This window comes from Solanum stenotomum, unplaced genomic scaffold (genome assembly GCF_019186545.1).
Source record: "Solanum stenotomum isolate F172 unplaced genomic scaffold, ASM1918654v1 scaffold11373, whole genome shotgun sequence".
In the NCBI taxonomy this organism is placed as follows: Eukaryota; Viridiplantae; Streptophyta; class Magnoliopsida; order Solanales; family Solanaceae; genus Solanum; species Solanum stenotomum.
In genome coordinates, this window is record NW_026021534.1 from 61,792 (window position 1) to 82,612 (window position 20,821).

Sequence of the window (20,821 nt, forward strand, 5' to 3'; positions counted from 1 at the left end):
CTCGTATCCCAAAACTAGCATTCGATTTGTCAGTGTCTCTTCTCTCATGAATTATTTAAATCAATAAATTAGTTTGATTCAAAGATAACGAGTGTAAATAAATAAATAAAAAGTGGTACTCCTAGATAGGACGAATTAGTGAGGTAAAAAAAATAGTTTTGCAAAATTGGAGCTAAAAAATAATGGCATAGATGAGCCTTTTCTCAAATGATAATGACATAAATGAGCCAATTTTTTAACATATGACATAAATGCGTATTTTCTCAAAGTTTGATGAGCTTTTTTCCTTTTCTATTTAACTTTTTATTTGTAGGGATATTCTTATATAAGGATCCGTTTTATTTAGAAAATAGACAGCTTTTAAATATCCCTCTCACTCTAGTATTATCTAATAATACTAAGGTAAGATCATAATCCAATATATGTTTGATGTTCTGTTGGAATACCCGTCATGATCAATGAAGACGTCTAGAATTGTTATAAATATGTAATGAACGAATTCTTGCCAAAATTATTGACTCATAAAATGCATCAGGTGATAATATATAGAGAAACTTTCGCAAATAGCTACTATAATAAATTTAATTATGCTTCATAGCTATAGTTTGCAAATTTATGGACTGTAGCTACAATTTAAGCTGTCTCGTTTGTATAATTCATGGATTGTATAATTTGCGGTTACATTTGTATAATTCAGTTATTTTTTGTATAAACTCAAAAGAACGAATTTATACAATTACAAACATCAGAAGTGTAAACAGTTATACAATTATATTATATAAATTCCGAATTATACAAAAGTTATACAAATTATATTATACAAATTCCGAATTATACAAACGTGCAAATTATACAAAACAAAAAAGTTGAGCCACATAATTATAACTAAAAGTAGGTTGTGAATTGTAATTAAGACAAACTATAATTATGCTAAGTAATTAGCTAGTATATTATACGCGTAATTTTTCCAAATATTAATTATATTATTTTTCATTAGTATATACAACAGGTACAAAGCAAATCATAATATTAACCAAAAAAAAAGAAGTTACAAATTAATAATAATATTAATGAAAATAAAAATAACTTAACACACCAAATCAAATAATTTTATAACATAACCCCTCTTTTGCAATTTGCTTCACTTTTTTTTCCCTATCCTATAAATAGAAAAAAAAAAAAAAAAAGAAGTAACTTTGCTTTACTCAATCCCCATATCTCTCAGGTGAGGTAACTAACCGAACACTCACCGTTTGTTCCGGTTACCCGGTCAACCTTTTCTCCCAGATCTCTCTCTATCGGTATATTCAAAATCATTCTCAATTATTCTTCTACTATTGCTTTTGACAATCCAGCTCTGCATTCCTGTCGGCTTTTACGAAAAATTATCGGCGACGGCAGTATGACATCGACGGCCGATGAATTCTCTAAGCTTAACATTAGTGCCGATTGGGCTTCTAATGCTCCCAATTTACACAAAAACCTATCTCTTCTCTCCTCTCAACAGGTTTTTTTCTATAAAGGATTTAACTTTGTACAATGTCTGTCTTGTTTTATTGTCATTCTGTGTGAAATTTAAACGAATTGATATTGTTTTGTTGTTTTCTGTTTGGAATTGAATTGAGAGAATGAGAGTGATGTGTGTGTAATTTTAGGTAGAATTGGCGAAAGTGTTGATAGAGATGGGGCAAAGTCACTTGTTTCAGCATTGGGCGGAACCTGGAGTTGATGATGATGAGAAGCGAGCCTTCTTTGATCAGGTTTTCTTTTTTTGTTTTTCGGATATGTTTTTTTAATGAATTGGCTAAACTGGCTAGACTATGATCGACTTTTATTTTTTAACCAAATAATCAGACCCACATAATTATACTTCTCTGTTCAGGACTTTTACTTTCATGTTGTTGAATATGTAATGTATCCCCAAATATAAGAGGAGTGATTTCCTCCTCAGCAGTGTTATCAAAGGTGAAAAGCGCAATAAGGCTCTAAGGTCCGTGGGGCTTTAAGCGCAAAGCGCAAATAAAGCGTGGGCTTTAATGAAAAAAGGCGTAAAGGGAGAAAAAAATACAAATATATATGTTTAGTCCAAGATTAGTAATTATAAACATGAATGACAAATATATGACCAATGAAATTGAATTTTTTTTTATTATAAAGTAAAATATCAACTGTTTAATGTCAATTCTTCATAAGAGGTTCATTGGCAAGGAAAAGTTTATCTTAGAACCTTGATGACGACACTGAAGCGCACATAAAGCGAGGCGAAGCGCTCAACACGTTTTGAGCCTCGCTTCAGGGCTTAAGCGCGCTTAAAGCGCACCTTTGATAACACTTCTCCTCAGTAGTTGGAGTGAGAATATTAATAATGAAGAACCCATAAACCCAAAACAGAGTCTATGTTGGTGGTCAGTATTACCTGGTGGATTTCGGATTACAGGCAACATGTCAAATTGGTATTGCAAATATGGTGCTTAGGCAACTCTCCACCTAGGATAATCATTCGTCTCTTCCTGGAACCAAACCAACATGGACGATTTTTCCATTAATGTCCCTGATATCTCCTATGATGTCTATGACTAGACCAGGATTGGGATATTGAGATCTCGGTGCTCCTTTTAGATGGAAATATAGCATGTCGCCCAGAGAGCAATAGGTCAAGTCAGGACAGGAGACAGGCATTGAATTGTGTTTTTTTTTCCTGTTAAATAATTCACTGACCAACTAGGATTTTCAACTGAATTGAACAGCGCAAACAATTTTGAACTCCCATTAGGTAGTTGTGGTAACTTACATGGTGAATTTCGCCATTTCAGGATGATAAGGTTTTGGTTCGCAGTTCAGCAAATAAAAACTTGATCTTGTTTGTCTTTTGTTGTTAATAGACTATGTGGCAATTTATGTGAAGTATCTATTCTTGATTAATTATTCAAGCGATAAAGTAGCCTAAATAGAGTTTTATTGTCTTTGTTGAATATTGTACAGCTGTTTATCATGTCAGTCTTGTAATGCCGGAAATGTTATCATTTCCTTTTGGGCTTGTTTCCATGTGTTCTATGCTTGTATTCACTTCTAGTTCAATTTAATATTTATGAACACTGAGGTGTTATTGTCTGTTTCAGATTGCTAAACTTAATTCAAGTTATCCTGGGGGGTTGACAGCATACATTAACACTGCTAGGAAGCTTTTAGCTGATTCAAAGGCTGGAAAAAACCCGTATGATGGCTTTACACCTTCGGTAAGTAACTGAATCCTGTGTTACTGCTTCAGCAAAACTTTTTTCACTAATTATCATTCTGTAAAAAGCAAGTTTAACTATTACTTTTTTCATCAAGAAGCACACAGCTCAAGTTGTGTTTTTATCTAAGTTATTGGATTGGGTGAATGTCTTAAAGTTGCAGTTGGGTTTTTAGGTCTGTTAGAAATTAGTGCTGGTGCTGCTTATAAAAGAAAAGCCATCCTTCACAAATCTCATGACTACTGTTCATGCAGCTACTTTTCTCCTGTATTATTCATGCTACAGTAAACTATTCTTTAGATGGAGTGTGAGAAAAATATGAAACCACTTAAATGCTTCTAAGGTACAACTTCAGCAGATAGTAGTGGTTAATGTTACATTAGTAGAAGATTCCAAAACTACCTTATTCACTTTGGTTAGGTTGCCATGTCTATTGGTCCTATGCACAAATTGAAATGCATAGTTTAGCAGATTTTGGCTATTTTTAGGTGCTTTAACCCTTTGTTGAAGGTCAAACTAATGAGGTCATGCTTTTTAATCCCAAACTGATTAATTCTTTTTCCATTTCAGGATATTGTGATATATCTCTCCTAATTCAAAATTGGAACTTTTTATTTCAAACTAATTTTTTTCTGTAATATTCTTTTATGTGGACTTGTGAAATTGAGATGATGTCATTTCATTTTTTATATAAAAATTGCACAAGACTTGTTATCCAACTATTTGTTGTTGAAGTGCTAACTCTGACTCGGCTTCGTGAAGCAGAAGTTTCCATTCTGAGTCAAAAGAAAACCATGCTCACAGTTTTTAAATGGATAGAAGTGAGGGTGGATAGTGTGTAGCCAATCTTAGCTTTGTGATTTGAGATTATCAAGTCTTTTGGACTTAAATTTCCTCTCAGCATACTTCTTGGTAACTTGTTATAAAAAATCTTTGACTACTGATGGTTTTTTGGACAGCCTTAGGTTCTGATCAAAAACCATTTTGATCTCTAGCATTCTGGATAAACTTGCAACACGTTTCCTTGTGTTTCTTGTGAAATATGATAGCTGATGCGCGATGTGGTCAGATTTTAATTACATTTTTCTTGCTCAATCCTCTGATCACCTTGAAAATTTGGAAAATAATGGATCACCTTATTAATACTTATATAACATGCACTTAAAATGTAGAACACATTGATGCTCTGCTCTAGATTAGTGATGCATTCTAAGATGGATGTAAACTTCTGCAGGTCCCATCTGGAGAGGTTCTGAAGTATGGTGACGATAATTTTGTTCAATTTGAGGAGGCTGGCATCAAAGACGCACGGAAGGCTGCATTTGTTCTTGTTGCTGGAGGCCTTGGAGAGCGTCTTGGGTACAATGGAATAAAGGTAGAGCACATAAAGCTTTCATGTGGTTGGTTTAGAAATTGTTTTGATTTTTGTCTTCATTAGGCAAAATGTGCAGAATCTTTTGCGACTTGATTGATAGTTGTAGTCTTTCAATTCACCATGTAACTACTAATCTAAGGATTTGTGGCTGCATAAGATTGATTCTTCTGACAACTCATTCTAATTATTTGCAGGTGGCCCTTCCTAGAGAAACAACTACAGGGACATGCTTCTTACAACATTATATTGAATCTATTCTTGCTTTACAAGAAGCCAGTTGCAGCCTTGCCGGAGGTTGGTGAAGTGCATGTTATGATTTTGTAATTATCCATCAGGGATGAGGATTACTATTAAACTGCTTCTTGTGTTATCCCAATTTTTCACTAAACCTCTAGCCAAGTAAAGCAACAGATTATAGGTGGCAATCCCAAGCCCCGTGAGGTATATCTCCCTCAACTTCTATGTTAGGGGCTCAATAAGTAGGTTGGGAGGGATTTTTGAGCCAGGGGATCCAGTCACAAGCTTAAGATTTATGATGCTGCTTCCAAGAATAATTGGCCGGTGTTTCTATTTGTGAGTTGCTAAGATTTTGATTCTTTAGAAACCTTTTAGAAAATGTATAGAACAATTTAAACCTTATATCCGATGCACAATGTTGTTGGATAGTGAGGGTTCATAGAGCCGACCCAAACTAGCTTGGGATTGAGGTAATGTAGTAGTAGCAGCAATAGAAGCAAAAGAACGCTTGTTTTGGATAAAAACAGTGTTGAGAATAGACTTCCTTGGCCTAGCAAAGATAGTACAAGCTAAAAAAAGGATTGATTGAAAAGAATATCTTTATGCGTAGAGGTACCTGCTAAAATATCATGTTTCGAGGCACCTAAAAGTGTGATACATATCCTTAATACAATTAAGATGTACCTGGTAACTAAAAGCTTCCTTGTAATTAGGCGACTGCCGAGCGGATATTCCTCTGGCTATTATGACGTCAGATGACACACATTTGCGTACTCTGGAGCTCTTAGAGAAAAACTCTTATTTTGGAATGAAACCCACACAAGTGAAACTGCTCAAGCAGGTTAGCAACTGATCTCGCTGAAGAATTAATTCATAGTATCATGACTTACATATTTCTTGATTTTCTTGCAGGAAAAAGTTGCTTGTTTAGATGATAATGAAGCACACCTTGCTCTGGATCCCCGTAATAAATATAGAATTCAGGTGGATAATTCTATGCTTAAAAATCTTCCTAGGTTTAAAGATATGAGCATTCTTGTATTCAATTGATGTCAGTAACTTTTTAGCTGAAAGTGCTTCTATTTATGGGATTTTCACCCTTGCCTCTGCTTTACCAGACAAAACCTCATGGCCATGGTGACGTCCATTCACTTCTTTACTCAAGTGGCCTTCTTAAAGTTTGGTATGTTTTCACTCCTTCTCGCCCTTTTTGTTCCATCTTTTTCTTTCTTTTTTTTCATTCTCATCCACTTTGATGTTATTCTGGATGAACCATTGAACTAGCCCCTTTTAGCCTACATAAATGTTAATCAGTTAGAGAAAGATGGATACCTTTATGGACCCTAGCTTGTAGTGTATCCATCTTCGAAGTAAAAAAATAACGAAATTCATATTACTAAGGTTTTTTTTCCAGCGTTTGCAGAAATAAAAAATGATGTTAAACCTTTTATGTAGCCTGTATCTACATCACTAGTGCATCCAATTTGTATTGATTATTTAAGAGGTACTTTCACTTAAAAAGAGTAAGAGCGTTAACGTATTTCTGTGATTTGATGGTCCAAATTTTGTGCAATCTAGGCATGATGCGGGCTTAAGATGGGTCCTTTTTTTCCAGGACACCAACGGTCTACTTTTCAAGGTTAGTGGATGCCTTTGTCTTTTTTGTTTCTTTTTGTTTTTTTCAATTGTATCATATTCTGCTCATGTATGTTAGGCCAATTTTATCAATCTGTACATTTCATTGTCTTCCAGGCAATTCCAGCAGCACTAGGCGTCAGTACCACAAAACAATACCATGTAAATTCTCTCGCTGTTCCTCGGAAAGCAAAAGAAGCCATTGGTGGCATTACCAAGCTTACTCATAAAGATGGTGCGTAGATAAGTAGTTTACTTCTACCTTTGCATCTTGTAGTGGCACGGGGAAAAGGTCAGAAAAGAAGTAACAAATGCTGAAAAGAAATGGAAGCAGGGGTCATAGTATGGGCTTCTTTTTTGTGCAGTTGTTTATTACAACTATATTTTAGTGGCAGAAACTATTAAATCTATGGGTGTCATGGGAGGTTTCCTGCTTTCGTAAACTGAACTTTGCAAAGCTAGTAGCTAAATCTATAGTTAAAACTCTTACCAGGTCGCAAAAATATTAGGATACTTGAATATGTCCAACAAGTTGGTTATGCACCTTTTAGTTGGTCATCTATAAACTTCCAAAAGCATTGAAGCTGGTCTTTGTGAAGGTAGCTGTAGACAAGGAATATCAGGATCTGTATGTTTATTCCTGTTTGCTTCGGTACCTCATGCTCCATTTGTACAAGGCATGAGTGGGAGAAGTGGAGAACATAAAAATATCATAGATGTGCTATAATTGAGCAAAAATTGATTCTAGAGATTGTTCAAAAACTATGGATCTCTCAAAGGCATTTAATAAGGTGAAGATGAGAGGTGTAGGTGTGGGAATATTTGTACTATTCTGTAATTTCTTGGTACTTATGAATAGAACTTGACCTTTTCCAAAAAAAAAAAAAAGGGTGAACATGAGAGAACTTTTAGTTATTTAAGATAAAATAGTCCTAAGAAATTTGTCGACTACACAACTTTTGAAAGTAATATTCCTGGTTGCTGATATCACCTTTTACATACATATATAGGTGCAAGTGGGCCACTGGGCCAGGTATATAGCAATTGATTGACAGTAGGTCAAGCCACTAAGGGTCGTGTTCTCCCTAGCTGAACTAACCCGAGCTCCTCTGAGTGGGAATATTTTCTGAATACTAGAGTCGATTCATAAATATTTCAAGCCTTGAGTTTTTTCTTTTGAAAATTCTTGTCACACTGACTCTGCAATTATAATATAAGATAATTCCATGTGGATTTGTGATCCCTTTCCTCCATTGAATTAAATTCTGATATAGCTCCTTGTTGACCATAATATGAACGCAAAACATATTGTTGATCTGATCGGGGTTCAAAGTTGGCAGTGGTTGCATCTAGATGGCTACTTCACTACAATTTTGTGTTCTGAAATTTGTAGACGTGGATTATGTGATGAATAAATGCTAGAAATAGAGTGTTATCCAGTAGTAGGAAGTCCCTAAACCAACTAAGGAAAGATAACAGTTGAACAATTAAAATAATTATTTTAAAAGCTGTAATCTATAAATAGAAAGGACTAAATTACAATAATTGACCCCATGACCTTTAGCTTTTGACTCAACTTTTTCTTCCGAGGCTTATCTGTCTGTATGCATGAAGAATCAATTAAGAGTTGAACTTTCGAAGAAATGAAACAATTTAGACAGGCTGAAGTTGAGTTGTAAAACTGGATAAAAGGGTTTTGAAATGAAAAATTGAATAGAGTAAACAGATACAGTAAAAGGTTGACCCTTTTTGTGTTTCTTTACAATCCAACATCAGCTGTATCAAGAACAAATACTGAGCTGCTGGGAGGTTGAAGTCGCGTTTAGCCATTAAACTGTTATTTACCAATTCAGACCTATTGTACTCTCCACAGATTTGGACTTTCCATGTAATCTTCCTGCTATGTTTAATTGAATAAACTGGTATGGGCCTGAAATCATCATATATCTAAGTGGGGGGTCTCAAAATGATTTCTATCTACTGAATCGTCAAAATGTATAAACAATTCAATTAGTTGCTTCTATGTCGTAAATTCAATTGAGCAATGCCAAATATATGCCATAGCATGGCCAAGTCACGATAAGTTGGGCTGCTTCTGCCCTATCAAGAGTCACTCATTGAGCACATAAATTATGTTTTCTAATAAGGGTAACATTCTAGCTCTTTTAATGTGTATGCTAACATTTATTTTGGAGTCTTTTCTGTTTCATCTGTGATATTCTCCAGGAATAATTCTCTTAGTTTCAGGTTCTAATGTTCTTTTGTGCTTAGGTTAGTGTAGGAGTACCATTTGAGAAAGTTCATGTGGCGTTTGTGCTTCTATCTGTCAATAATATCAATTGAAAAATCCTTTCTAAAGTATATAATATTGTTATCTTTCTCAAAAAAAAAATTCCTTTCTAGGGCGAACGATGGTGATTAATGTGGAATATAACCAGCTTGATCCATTGCTTAGAGCTTCTGGATATCCTGATGGCGATGTCAATTCTGAAACAGGCTATTCACCTTTTCCTGGAAATATAAATCAAGTACGTGTTAGTCTTCATGCTGAACTGTCTTTTGTTTTCTTTCTTGCCATTCTTTTCCCTGCAATGCCTTCTAGTTATTTGCTGTATTATTTTACCACTTTCTTATAACAGTGCAGACATTCCCCAAGTTCTTGGAAATTTTGTCCCATAATGCATAATCCCTGTGGTTACAACTATCATGGAAACCTCTATTCTTTCAGTTTTGGGTAACAAAACTCCTTAAAAACCTATAAGTTGACAAATTGGCAGCTTTGTCCACTTCCTTTCCCTTTGAACCTTCAGAATATAAAGGCATATTATATTTGATTCTTTTTGTACTCCATTGGTTACAATTTATATGTAAACCTCAAGAAGATTATAAAAAGTTGGGATCCATAGTCCTGTATGTACGAAACAGAGAAAAATAAAATGGGAAAGGTTCCATTATGAACCAGATAAGAAGGCAGACTTCTTCTAAAAAAGAAATAAAATATTGTTTTTAGATCAGCTCCATACTTGGTTTGAAATCTCACTGTCATCTTAGGCAGTGGCTTGATTCATCAATGTGGGATTGTGTCATTAATCTTCCAAACAATGTTTGATGATGAGACTCTTCTACATCCTAGTTCAAAATATAAATTCACCAGAATCAGTGAAGTTGGTTTTTAGATTTCTAACAAAGACTTTTTAATACTAGAAGATGGTAAAGTCTCTTTTCTTACCTACACTGAGCTTCTGCCTTCTAGTAGCGTAATATTTCTATTATTGCTTTGGAACGTTAGCAGACTTGATTTTATCATGCAGACTGATTTCAGTAAAAGAACCAAGGACAACATTCCAATATGTTACTAGATTATATTATGAATGTAAATTTTAATAAGAAAGTGCATTTTATTCCTAGACTAGAATGATATGCAAGGAAACGCATGAAAAATTGTAGATGGCAATGCAATAAGGAAGAGAACTAGCTAATTGGAAAAATCTTTTTATAAATAGTTATTTGGGCCGAGAATCTCATAAGAAACAGAGAGGTGAAGTGCCCCTTCTTCGTGACAATGGTATAAATTTTTGAGCATGTATCTACACTTTACTTTGGAGGACGTGTCATGCAAATTATGTTGTAGCAGCCAAGTTCCTCTTTTGGATAATTTTCCTATTTTTGTTACTTTCAGTGGAAAAGTAATGTATTGCTTATCTATTGCTATCTAATTTGCAATGCAGTTGATCTTTGAAATTGGCCCATACCTTGAAGAGCTCACAAAAACAGGAGGTGCGATCTCAGAGTTTGTTAACCCTAAGTAAACACCTACTCTTATGTCTCTACATTTAAGATATGTTCAAAGTTGTGGTGTCATGTCGCTTTCTGTTCCTTGAAAAACATGTGTGGTTTTCTTCTTATGGAGTATTGACTCTTTGCTGCAACTCCAGGAAATTTTTCCATGATATAAATATGTAGAGAAATAAACCACTGAATTTGATATGCTGGTAGGAATGAAAAAACAAATTGTAAATGAGCTGAACTTCATTGTCATAAATAGAAATACTGATCCACTTCAGATGCTTTATATCCAATATGTTCTGTCACTTCTAAGACATTACAATATATAGAAAATTGGAGTTTATTCTGATCTAATCACCTAGGAATTATATCATTCATGGGTTTCCCAGTCTGATTTAAACCTCTGTTTTGAGAACGAATATTTTAAGGGTTTGTTAAGATCATATGAAAGAGAAGACAGCGATGGCGAAGTCGAAGAGAGTAGAATTAGAGTGTTGTGATGTCACAATTCTTAGTGTGAGGGGAGGTGGTGGAGACTGAATTTGCTGAAAGAAGAGACACTGGTCATGGCGTTTGCACCTTTTTAATTATCGATCTTTGGCTTCTAGCTGTAGTAACTAGCTTAAACATCATGCATCCTTGATGTTTCCTGGTCAGCTCTCGTCTTCCTATTCACTGTTTGGTCTGTTGACTTCCAGTGTGTTGTTCAAGTGTACCAAGGTGGATGTCATACAGCAAACAGATTCTTGTAAAGTCAATCCAGCTTAGCTCTCTGAAAGAAGTTATGATTGTTCACTTTCAGAAGCCGGCTGGTTGTTTGTCCTCTGAAGATCTGGAGGAGATTTATTGATTTCAGCAAGCAACAAGTACATCTTTTCTAAGAAAAAAGGAACTTCCAGAAAGCCTCCTTATCCTTCAGAGGAGACATTGAATGCTAAATATGAATACTGGCCATGGCACTGAAGCTAAAACAATTGCTGCAAGCCTGCAACTGAGAAGTGGGACTAGAATGTGTTGAATATCCTCAGCTAGCATTTCATAAGCTAATGAAGGAGCAGCATGTGGAAACTTTCTTTGTATTTCAGGCCTTATGTGTGGGTTTATGTTGCTTAGATGAACACTGGTATTGCAGTTTGTTCACAGGGATATTCTGCACAGCACTTTTCTGGATCCCATTTTCTGGGAAGGTTGATATTTTTCATTTTGATAAGACTGGAACATAACATCGATGGCATGTAGTTCTCAAGGGTTGGTAGGTTGACTTGACAGTGAGGATTTAGAAAGAGAAATGGTTCTAATTCGTATTCTGGAAATTCTTGCATATTGCCATTCTTTATTTGTTTTTTTGGACAACGAGCTGGTGGATGATCTTCTTGAAAAGCCTGCGCTTAGAGGATTGATTGGGCATCCAACCAGATGCAAAAGAACTAGGTGAAATCTTCTTTTTTTCTTAAGCCTTAGGGTAGAGTTACCCGATACTTGTGTTCGTGGGATGGTGGGAAGTAGCAGGTACCTGGTGAAATAGTCGAGGTACGCACAAATTGGTTGGACACTACTGTCAACAAAGAAATATAAGAAAAGGGGGAGGTGAAGCTGTTCAGATTGCGATTAAAGCGATTGAGTAGAAGCTCCTATATCATAATCCATTTGTTAATCTGATGTCATTTTGTACATGTTTCTTGTAAGCTCTACAATTCAGGGTATATGCGTTGTTAAAATACTATCTCTGTGATTTCAGAATCTGTTTAACCTCTTTCTGACAGTTTTTTGCATCTCTTTGTAGGTATAAAGATGCTACCAAAACTGCTTTTAAGTCCTCAACTCGTCTTGAATGCATGATGCAAGATTACCCTAAAACACTACCTCCTACAGCTAGAGTTGGATTCACTGTAAGTAGAAGATATAGTACTGCTTTTGGCTTTTGATTATATTACATATGCTGTGAGTCATCTACTGTCAAGTTATCCAAGTGGGGGGATCACAATACTTTTTACAATGACTCAGGTGATGGATGCTTGGCTTGCTTATGCACCTGTGAAAAACAACCCAGAAGATGCTGCCAAGGTATGATGAGCTGTTTTCTGCATTGAAATAATTCTGCTATCATATGTAGGTAAAATAGTTTCAGTAAATAGCAGATGCCTTTAAATTGGGGCTGGCATAACATTTTGATTGTCCTGAAAAAATCCATCATCCTCTACTTCTAGTTCTTGCTTCTCACTGAAAGATCTGATGATTTAGTGCTGACTATATACAACAAATATATTTGTCCCTAGTGGTTGATGTGGACCCTTCCTTGGCTCCATTCTGAAAATTTTCACCACACAGGCCATTGCAATGAAGAATTGTTGCTTCTGGCTTTTTCTTTCTTAGGACTCGACGGTTAATTTTATATCAAGTAGTTAGCAAAAAAAAAAATCCAATTTAGGTCGCTATTATGTGTTTTCTCGAATGATTTCGGCTTCAAGCTCTTCTGCTGAGTTTAGATCTTGTGCATACTTGTCAGATACTGTAATTTAGTTGTGTAGGTATTAGGATCACAACCGAAGTGTGTTTGTGGAGGCAACAATTCTCTTTGATCTTTGAGATGACGTTGTGGAATTTTTTCTTGCATATGCAATCATAAGCTTATAATTAGTGGGCAACCTTCTAAAAGTGAAAAATGCAGTGGCATATTTCTTCCACTTTATTTTTTCCTCCTTTGTTTATAGCCACTGTCCTAACCCTCTTTCACCAACTAAGAAAGTTGAAACTGCTTACTGACATTCTTAACTCTATTTTTTGACTTGTATTTCATGGGTTTGACGTTTTTTTGAAGTCTTTCTGGACAGTTGTTACTAAAAATAACTATAGGTTGTTATTTATTGCTATTGATGTGATTTCTTGTGGTTCGATTTCTAACTGTTTTTCAATTGTCTCCCTTACAACAAAAGGTGCCAAAAGGAAATCCCTACCACAGTGCCACTTCGGGAGAAATGGCCATATATCGCTCTCACAGCCTCATTCTAAGAAAGGTATTTCTTTCCTTCTGGGATTTCAAGTGGAAAATTGAACTTCTTTGGAGTATTTCTTTCTTGACTATGGGTATTGATACTTTATGCACCAATTGTAGTGCAAACCTCTATAGGAGGCAGTATAAGGAAAAGATTGCTGGAATCTGAAAGAAGCAATTTTGGCTTTTACTATGTCCTTGTACTTTTTAAGTAACACGTAAACCAACAGAAAAGACAATGGAGAAAAAAGACAGTAGAAACTACAAGAAGAGTTGCTGGTTATAAATGATTAGAGAAAAGTAAATCAGAATATTTATTTAGTCACATTTGTGAATGAGTGGTCAGCAAACCCAAACACAAGGTTACACTTATGACTTATGTCCATAAGATCATTTTGTTTTGCCCCATGATAAAGATTTGTCCTGCAATTTATTGCTTCCAGACCACCTTGGGCTTGGCAAAAAAGATGGTAAGAGTGTTGATACTGTAACTTCTATTGTGATAGTATGAAAGATAACTATCAACTCTTGAAACACTTTACTAACTTTTCCCTTCATAGTAGCCACTGTGTCAGTTTCATATGAGTTCAGCTGGCAAACCTGTGTCCATCTAATATGTGCATCAATTACAAAACATCTCTTTCTATTACAGGCTGGTGTTAAGATAGATGATCCGGTTATCCAAGTATTTAACGGGCAGGAGGTAGAGGTATGGTCTCGAGTTGTATGGAAGCCGAAATGGGCGCTTACTTTCTCAGAAGTAAAACGTAAAGTGAGTGGAAACTGCTCCATGTCACAAAGGTCTACAATGGCGATCAAGGGGAGTAATATTGCCCTTGAGGATCTCTCCCTGGATGGAGCTCTCATTGTAGGGGCTGTTGATGGTGCCGAGGTATATCTCAAGTCCTTGATCAATTTATTATCCAGATGACAATATAAGGGTGTATCAACTCCAATGATGTCTCTTAATTGATACATCATGCCTATATGATTGTAATTGGTCCACCCCTGAACTCAAATTTTCTGATGAAAATATTAGGTTGATATTTGATACACTTGCTGATAACTATTTGTGTTTTAACAGGTCAAAGTGGGAGGTCCCGTGCAGAACAAGGGTTGGACAATTGAAAATGTCGACTATAAGGATACTTCAATACCAGAAGAAATAAGAATCAGAGGTTTCAGATTCAACAAGGTTGAGCAGTTGGAGAAAACATATACCGAGCCCGGTAAATATTCTTTGAAGCAATAAGGTTGACACATTCCATACTCAGTTGGAAGATTTTACCCTCAAGCTCTGAAAGCTTGGCTAAAGTGTTGATATTTATAGCAGATTTTGTTGCTTAGTTTATGTTTCAGTCTTCTTGTAACATTGTGACATAGGTGATGTCTGTTCTTTCCCCTCCAACCATTTGTAACTTAGTTAATGGTTGAAACATTTAGAGACAGAATAAGGTCATTGGTTGGTATTTATTTAGTAATAAGTCCTTGTCAAAATCGTCGCGATTGGCCTATGAGAAATTTTCTTTTGCGTAAAAGATGTAGCTGACGCTTATTACAAGTACACTTGAGTAAATGTCACTCTAAGCCTAGGATATTTATGCTTCCTCTTGTCTTGGTATAGTGCACTAAATTTGCATTGAACAATTGTTCATTGGAGAATTCATTGTTCACTCTTTGCATTTGGAATGAGAGAATTTTTCCTGCATGTAGTAGTGTTTAATTGTTGATATTTTAGCTGCAGTAACTGGCTGGCCAGTAGGAAGGCCATCTATTAAAGTAATATAGAAGTGTTGAAAACACCTCTAAACTTGACGCAAATTATTAGTTTCATTCTCGAACTATTGACAACCTTAAAAACACCCTTCTACTTGACTAACTAAACTTAGATACACCCCGATTTGCCACAAGACATAGCAAGTGGTCAAACTTTTGTATGACATGTAACTCTTAATAAAAAACCAAGAGAAGTATTGAAAACGCCCTTAAACTTGATGAGAATTTAGGTGTTATTTCACCTCTAGTTTAGGAGTGTTTTCAAATACTCTTTCTTAAAAGTAACAAGAATAATGTCCATTTACTATTACAACAGCTTTAGCTTCATCATTGATGTGAGGGGAATATTCAAGAAGGATCCAGGTTCAAAATCGAATCGAAACTGATAATTCGAACAAAATAAATATTGGTCTATTAATAATGGATTATTGATTTAGCAGTTTTTATAATGATTTTAATTTCTTTATTATCAGATTATTAGTTCTTAAAGGTTTGAAGTTTTTTCTTGGCATATTTGAAAGAAAAAAACTATTAGGCAAATATTATTTGGTTATATCAGATTATTGACTGTCATAACTAATATTTGATAATAATCAAATAGCTAGAAATATTTGAAACTAAAAACTTGGCAAATATTATTTGGTTTTATAACTTGTCATTATTTAATAAAAAAATTTGACAAAAAATTTAAATTTCCAAACGTTAAAAAAATTAGTATTTGGGCTAAATTCTATTATTTTGGAATTTTTAAAAAGTTAAAAACTATCCCAAATTTTTATATTTCATAAAACACTCATAATTTATAGTTTGAAGTTCAGTCCTAGTCTGTTGTACATAATTTATATAGTTATATACATATTTTATATAGTTTTTATTTGAGTTGGCTCTCCAAAATTACTTCTCATCTCAAGAGTAATAGTAGTTTTTCATATACAAATTGAGTTATAGTAGTTTTTCGTATACAAATTAATAGTATTTTCTTTTTATTTTCTTCCTTTTTTTTTTACATTCATATCAGTTGTATTCACTATCATAACTTTTCACGAAACATGTTCATTATAAGTGATAATATAAATTTATAAATATTTTTAATAGTTTATAGTACATATGAAAATAAATTATATTTCTTTTAAAAATATTAAATATTTTACCCAAAAATTATAATCAAATACATGATAAACCTTCATCTAACACTTCACCTAAAAATAATTTATCAAAAATATTTGAAAATCTATTGTCAAAGTAACAAATTATGTACGATAAAAATAAACTTTTCTACAAAAAGAGGAAATAGAAACAAAAGGAAAATGACAATAAGAAGGCGTGCATAAAGGCAAATGGCTGGCCTCTTATGTCCTGTCACTGCCATGACCTCTGCCCAAGAAAAAAAATGTTAAGACAAAAAGGTGTATTCGAAGATATATTTTTTAATTTTTTTCATGTTTAATTGATCGGAAGAAAATCTTATGAATGACAAAAATAACTTTTCATGTAAAAATTTGGGAGAATAAAGAGTAACAAATGATATTTCACATTAATGGCCATTTCCACCTCAGTAGCTTTTGTTAGGGTTGTATATTCGTTGATTCGGTTCAATTTGACTTACTAATTCTATATTTGTGGAATACTAAATCGTTATAGAATCATTAAAATATCGATTAATTGATTATTAATCGTTATGATTCAGATATTGATTTAATCGTTAAGATTTAATATTAAAGGAATTATTGAAAATCAATTAGAAACAAGATAACAAACTAAGTGAATTATGCACTTGAATTGATATACTTCATCTTGCTCAAAAGCGATCACTAACACCTTGTAAAATAAACAAAAGTTTGAGATAGTGAAAAATTGATAACTCGATATAAAAATAACTCAAAATTGTTATTGAAATCGCTAACTAATAACCTATTAATGATAAACTAATGACTTTTTTCAGTTCGATTTTGAACAAACCCAACTCTCATCCCACTACCCCACACTTCTATCCTCTCTCACCTCTCACAATATTTCTATATTATAATAAAATAAATATTAACAAGAAAGCTTCACCATATGATATAATGAAATAAAGGGATAAAATCAGATTATGAATTGGACCCCAAAACCAAAAAAATGGATTCTTGAGCTTTCAATATTTTCATCCAATTTTCTAAGAAGATTAATTATCTTCCTTTCCTTCGTACCAAACACGACCAAAATATAAAATAGAAGTTTAAAATTGCATTAATAGTCAAAAACAAATCTAGACCATCCCACTTTATTGAATTTCATATCTGAACTATTGCGAGCGTGAGTTTCCCACCTAAACTATCACTCAACAATTAGCAAAACACACCTAAATGTTGACTAGACCAAAAAAATCACTCAAAATTCTTACTAATCACTAAAGTAATCAACAGTTGTATAAACTAATCAGCATTGAATTTTCTTTATAACAAAAAGAAAAAAGATTTCTTCTCAATGGTTGAGATGCTTAATACAACAAGAGAGTAAGGAATATACTTAAGAAATTAAACCACTCCAAGAATGTCCCAAAGAGCTATAAATATCTTAATTAATTAATTAATCATAGTATCTCTTCTTGATTATGCCCCCCTCTACTTTCTCCCAAACAAAAAAGTGGTCTTTTTTTAAATTTAATTTTACATATAGCAAAATTACATCTCAACTTCCTGAGTACAATAGAAGAAGAATCATAGCTATTTTCCACCACATAATGCTTAACCTTTCTTTGGGAAATGGAGGTGCTTCAGACTTCATGTTCTCAATCCTTAAAACCAAAATAAAAAGAGTAGACCGGTTAATAGGGATGCTTAGGTATTTTCATATGTATGTTGCGTTGCTCAGATTCTTCAAAAATATTGTTATACCTATGTCGGATCCTCAAAAAATGAATGATTTTGAAAGATACGACATGTCTGGTGATAATTTTGAAGGATTCGAGCAATATAATGTTTCATGAAAAGAGAAGTTACGTATAATAGTCGACATTACCTGGGACTGGATGTAACATAAATACATTTTTCATGACCTAAAACATAAAACAATGGAAATGTTAAGGCATTATGTTTCTTTTTCATAAAATTGCACGTTTTGTCCTTCAAATGAATTGATCTTTAATTTTTGTCCTTTAGCAATCGAACTTATGTTATGCCTAGTGGGGCGTAAGTTCTTTAGAAACTGAAGTCATGGAAAGGCCAAACAGATGCTTACTTGGATTGATTTTAGTCAACATAGCAGTTCCTCCAAAATTGCAAGCAATATCTGAATTTCCATTTTGTTGATAGTAGGTATTGAAAGCAAATGAAGCATGGGATAAAAGTGTATTGGGCTCAAAACACGGGCCACCGGTTTGGATGGGCCTGCAATCCGCCATCCCCAATCCACAAGCCCAGTCCAATGCATTCTGCAAATCAAACTGTCGAGCCCCGGCCCGTGCCACACACCATGTTGTGCCACCAAGGAATGTTGTGTTGCCTTCAGGAGGTGATAGAGTTGTAATTGGAATAGTTGCATCCTCCTTCTCTTGCACCATGCCCTCTACTTTTAGCACTATATGTTTTATAGTAGCAATGTAAGAACATAGAACAACTTTAATGAATAAGAAACACAACTTATGCCAATTCCAAGTATAGATAATTATTGTGTACAATGCAATATTGTGCGAAAAACTAATCTAAACGATGAGATCAAATATTTAAGTTATATACACTGACAGTATCACATGTTAATACTTTATTATTAAAGTTACTATATCAAACTTGCTATAAAGAGTTTCCTTCTATTGTAGGACAATTTAATCAAATCGGGTTAAATACTCTACACACTATCAACAAAACTCTTGGATCACTGACAAAAGAATGATGAAAAACTAACCTTCTCTATACATTTTCTACATTTTAGGACACCTAACCTATGGTGCCGGACTCTCCAAAATTATTGTCGGATCCTCTATTAAATGTACTACTTTTAGAGGACATGACACAGACCCTGACAATATTTTTGAATAGTCCGAGCAACATAGCTCCTAGCAACCCCACTCTCTTGGTGTTACTAGTTTATCAAGTTAACGACAACTATATCGTTTGAGCTAAAGCATAAAGAACTACTTCAGACAGCAAAAGAAAAATGAATGTTTTCATTAGTCCCCTTATCAAAAAAATGAATGTTTTCTTTAGTTCAGTAAAAGGAATTCATCTTTTGCTTAGAGAGCTATGACAGAGGACTCTGTTTGGGTAGTAATAATTAATAGTAAACTATATCTTTATCTCATATACTTAACCATCAAAATAACTATTTTTCAGATTATAATTAACTTTTTGTTAAACAAATTGTCTTCTTTTTTTCTCATTTAACTACTATTTGGGAAAATTTAGCAATTGAATCTGAAGTCAGAAAGAAAGAGACCATTTTATTATATCAATAAATAAATCTTCCTTTTTTCATTTTTTGTCACCTTTACCATTATTCCTTTCTTCCCTTGTAGAGCGAAGCATTGATAAAAAACAACAATCATTTATGCTATTTCCTTTTTCAAACTACTTTGATTTGTTTTTTCATGGAACAGAGAGTTTATAGGAAACAACGTCTCTAACTTTGTAGATAGGAGTAAGGTCTACGTACACCTAGCCTCCCTAGACCTAACTTTGTAGGATTACACTAGATATTATGTTGTTGCATTCTGTGTAATCCCGCATGTGGGGTCGGAAAAGGGTAGGATATACTCACACATAACCTTAACTGTGATAGACTGTTTTCGATAGACCCAACAAGAAATCCACATACCAATGAGTATGCACTTCACAAACAAACAAACAAAAACCTTTAAAAGTTAAAGCTTTCTTCTAGACCTAACAAAAACCTCCACTCTTAATAGTTCTATTTCAAGATCATTAACAATATTCACTAAACAACAATCATTTATGCTATTTCCTTTTTCGAACTACTTTGATTTGTTTTTCATGGTGCCAAGGCTCTATTGGAAACAACGCATCTACTTTCAGAAATAGGAGTAAGGTCTAGGTACACCTAGCCTCCTTAGACCCCACTTTGTGGGATTACACTCGATATGTTGTTGTATGTAATCCCACATGTGGGGTCTGAAAAGGGTAGGATATTTGCACACATTACCCTTAACTTTGAGAGACTGTTTTCGATAGACCTCAGCTCAAATAAACAATGTACCTTAAACAAGCCAAGAAATCCCCATACCAATGAGTATGCACTTCACAAACAAACAAACAAAAAAAGCTTAAAGCTTTCTCCTAGACATTACAACAATGGAATAGAAGAAAACAAGTCTATGGGATAAACTTGAAATTAAACTAGACATTTCATTACTAAAAAACTAAGTAGAAAACATCATAAATAACACAAAAATCAAGAAAGTAGTGGTCTTAGAAACTAGAACATGAAAGATAGTAAGGGCTGAAGGAAAGAAGAAACATTACCAACAAAACATTTCATGACCAAGAAGCTCAAAAAGATCCAATCTTTAAGTGCCATGGAGTTGAAAAATTATTTTTAAAAAAATGGCACAACTAACTAGTTTCTTGTGTCTTTGTGTTTACTTATGAAAGAAAGATAAGTGTTGTAATGTCCACTTTTAAATGCAGAGTAGAAGAGGAATCAAAGCATTTCTTGAAGAGAAATTTTCTTTTTCTTTTTTCCTCTTTTGATGTGAGTAATGAACACTGAGGAAGGTAAGTACTTGTGCTGACAAGAGCTACTTTAAGCTTAAGCCTCTTGGTGAACTACATATCGAATTTACAACATTTT

The 20,821-nt window shown here is 34.1% G+C and overlaps 2 protein-coding genes across 2 annotated transcripts; one reads left to right on the forward strand and one right to left on the reverse strand.

Annotated features, from left to right (window-relative positions):
• The first annotated feature begins 1,326 nt into the window (after window positions 1–1,326).
• Window positions 1,327–14,941, forward strand: LOC125849909 (UDP-sugar pyrophosphorylase). Its single transcript, XM_049529866.1, has 17 exons — window positions 1,327–1,507; window positions 1,656–1,760; window positions 3,120–3,236; window positions 4,471–4,611; window positions 4,806–4,905; window positions 5,562–5,689; window positions 5,761–5,832; window positions 5,967–6,031; window positions 6,427–6,487; window positions 6,601–6,718; window positions 8,887–9,011; window positions 10,212–10,288; window positions 12,053–12,158; window positions 12,274–12,333; window positions 13,203–13,283; window positions 13,914–14,153; window positions 14,346–14,941. The coding sequence occupies exons 1-17, from the start codon at window positions 1,403–1,405 to the stop codon at window positions 14,511–14,513; spliced, it is 1,869 nt and encodes a 622-aa protein (XP_049385823.1). The 5' UTR covers window positions 1,327–1,402; the 3' UTR covers window positions 14,514–14,941.
• Window positions 14,942–17,493: 2,552 nt separating this feature from the next.
• Window positions 17,494–20,778, reverse strand: LOC125849914 (glucan endo-1,3-beta-glucosidase 13). The gene is made up of 4 exons (XM_049529871.1): window positions 20,494–20,778; window positions 18,257–18,595; window positions 18,038–18,074; window positions 17,494–17,813 (listed from the first exon to the last, which is right to left on the reverse strand). Exons 1-4 carry the CDS (start codon window positions 20,546–20,548, stop codon window positions 17,708–17,710), a joined length of 537 nt encoding a protein of 178 aa, XP_049385828.1. The 5' UTR covers window positions 20,549–20,778; the 3' UTR covers window positions 17,494–17,707.
• Window positions 20,779–20,821: the final 43 nt, after the last annotated feature.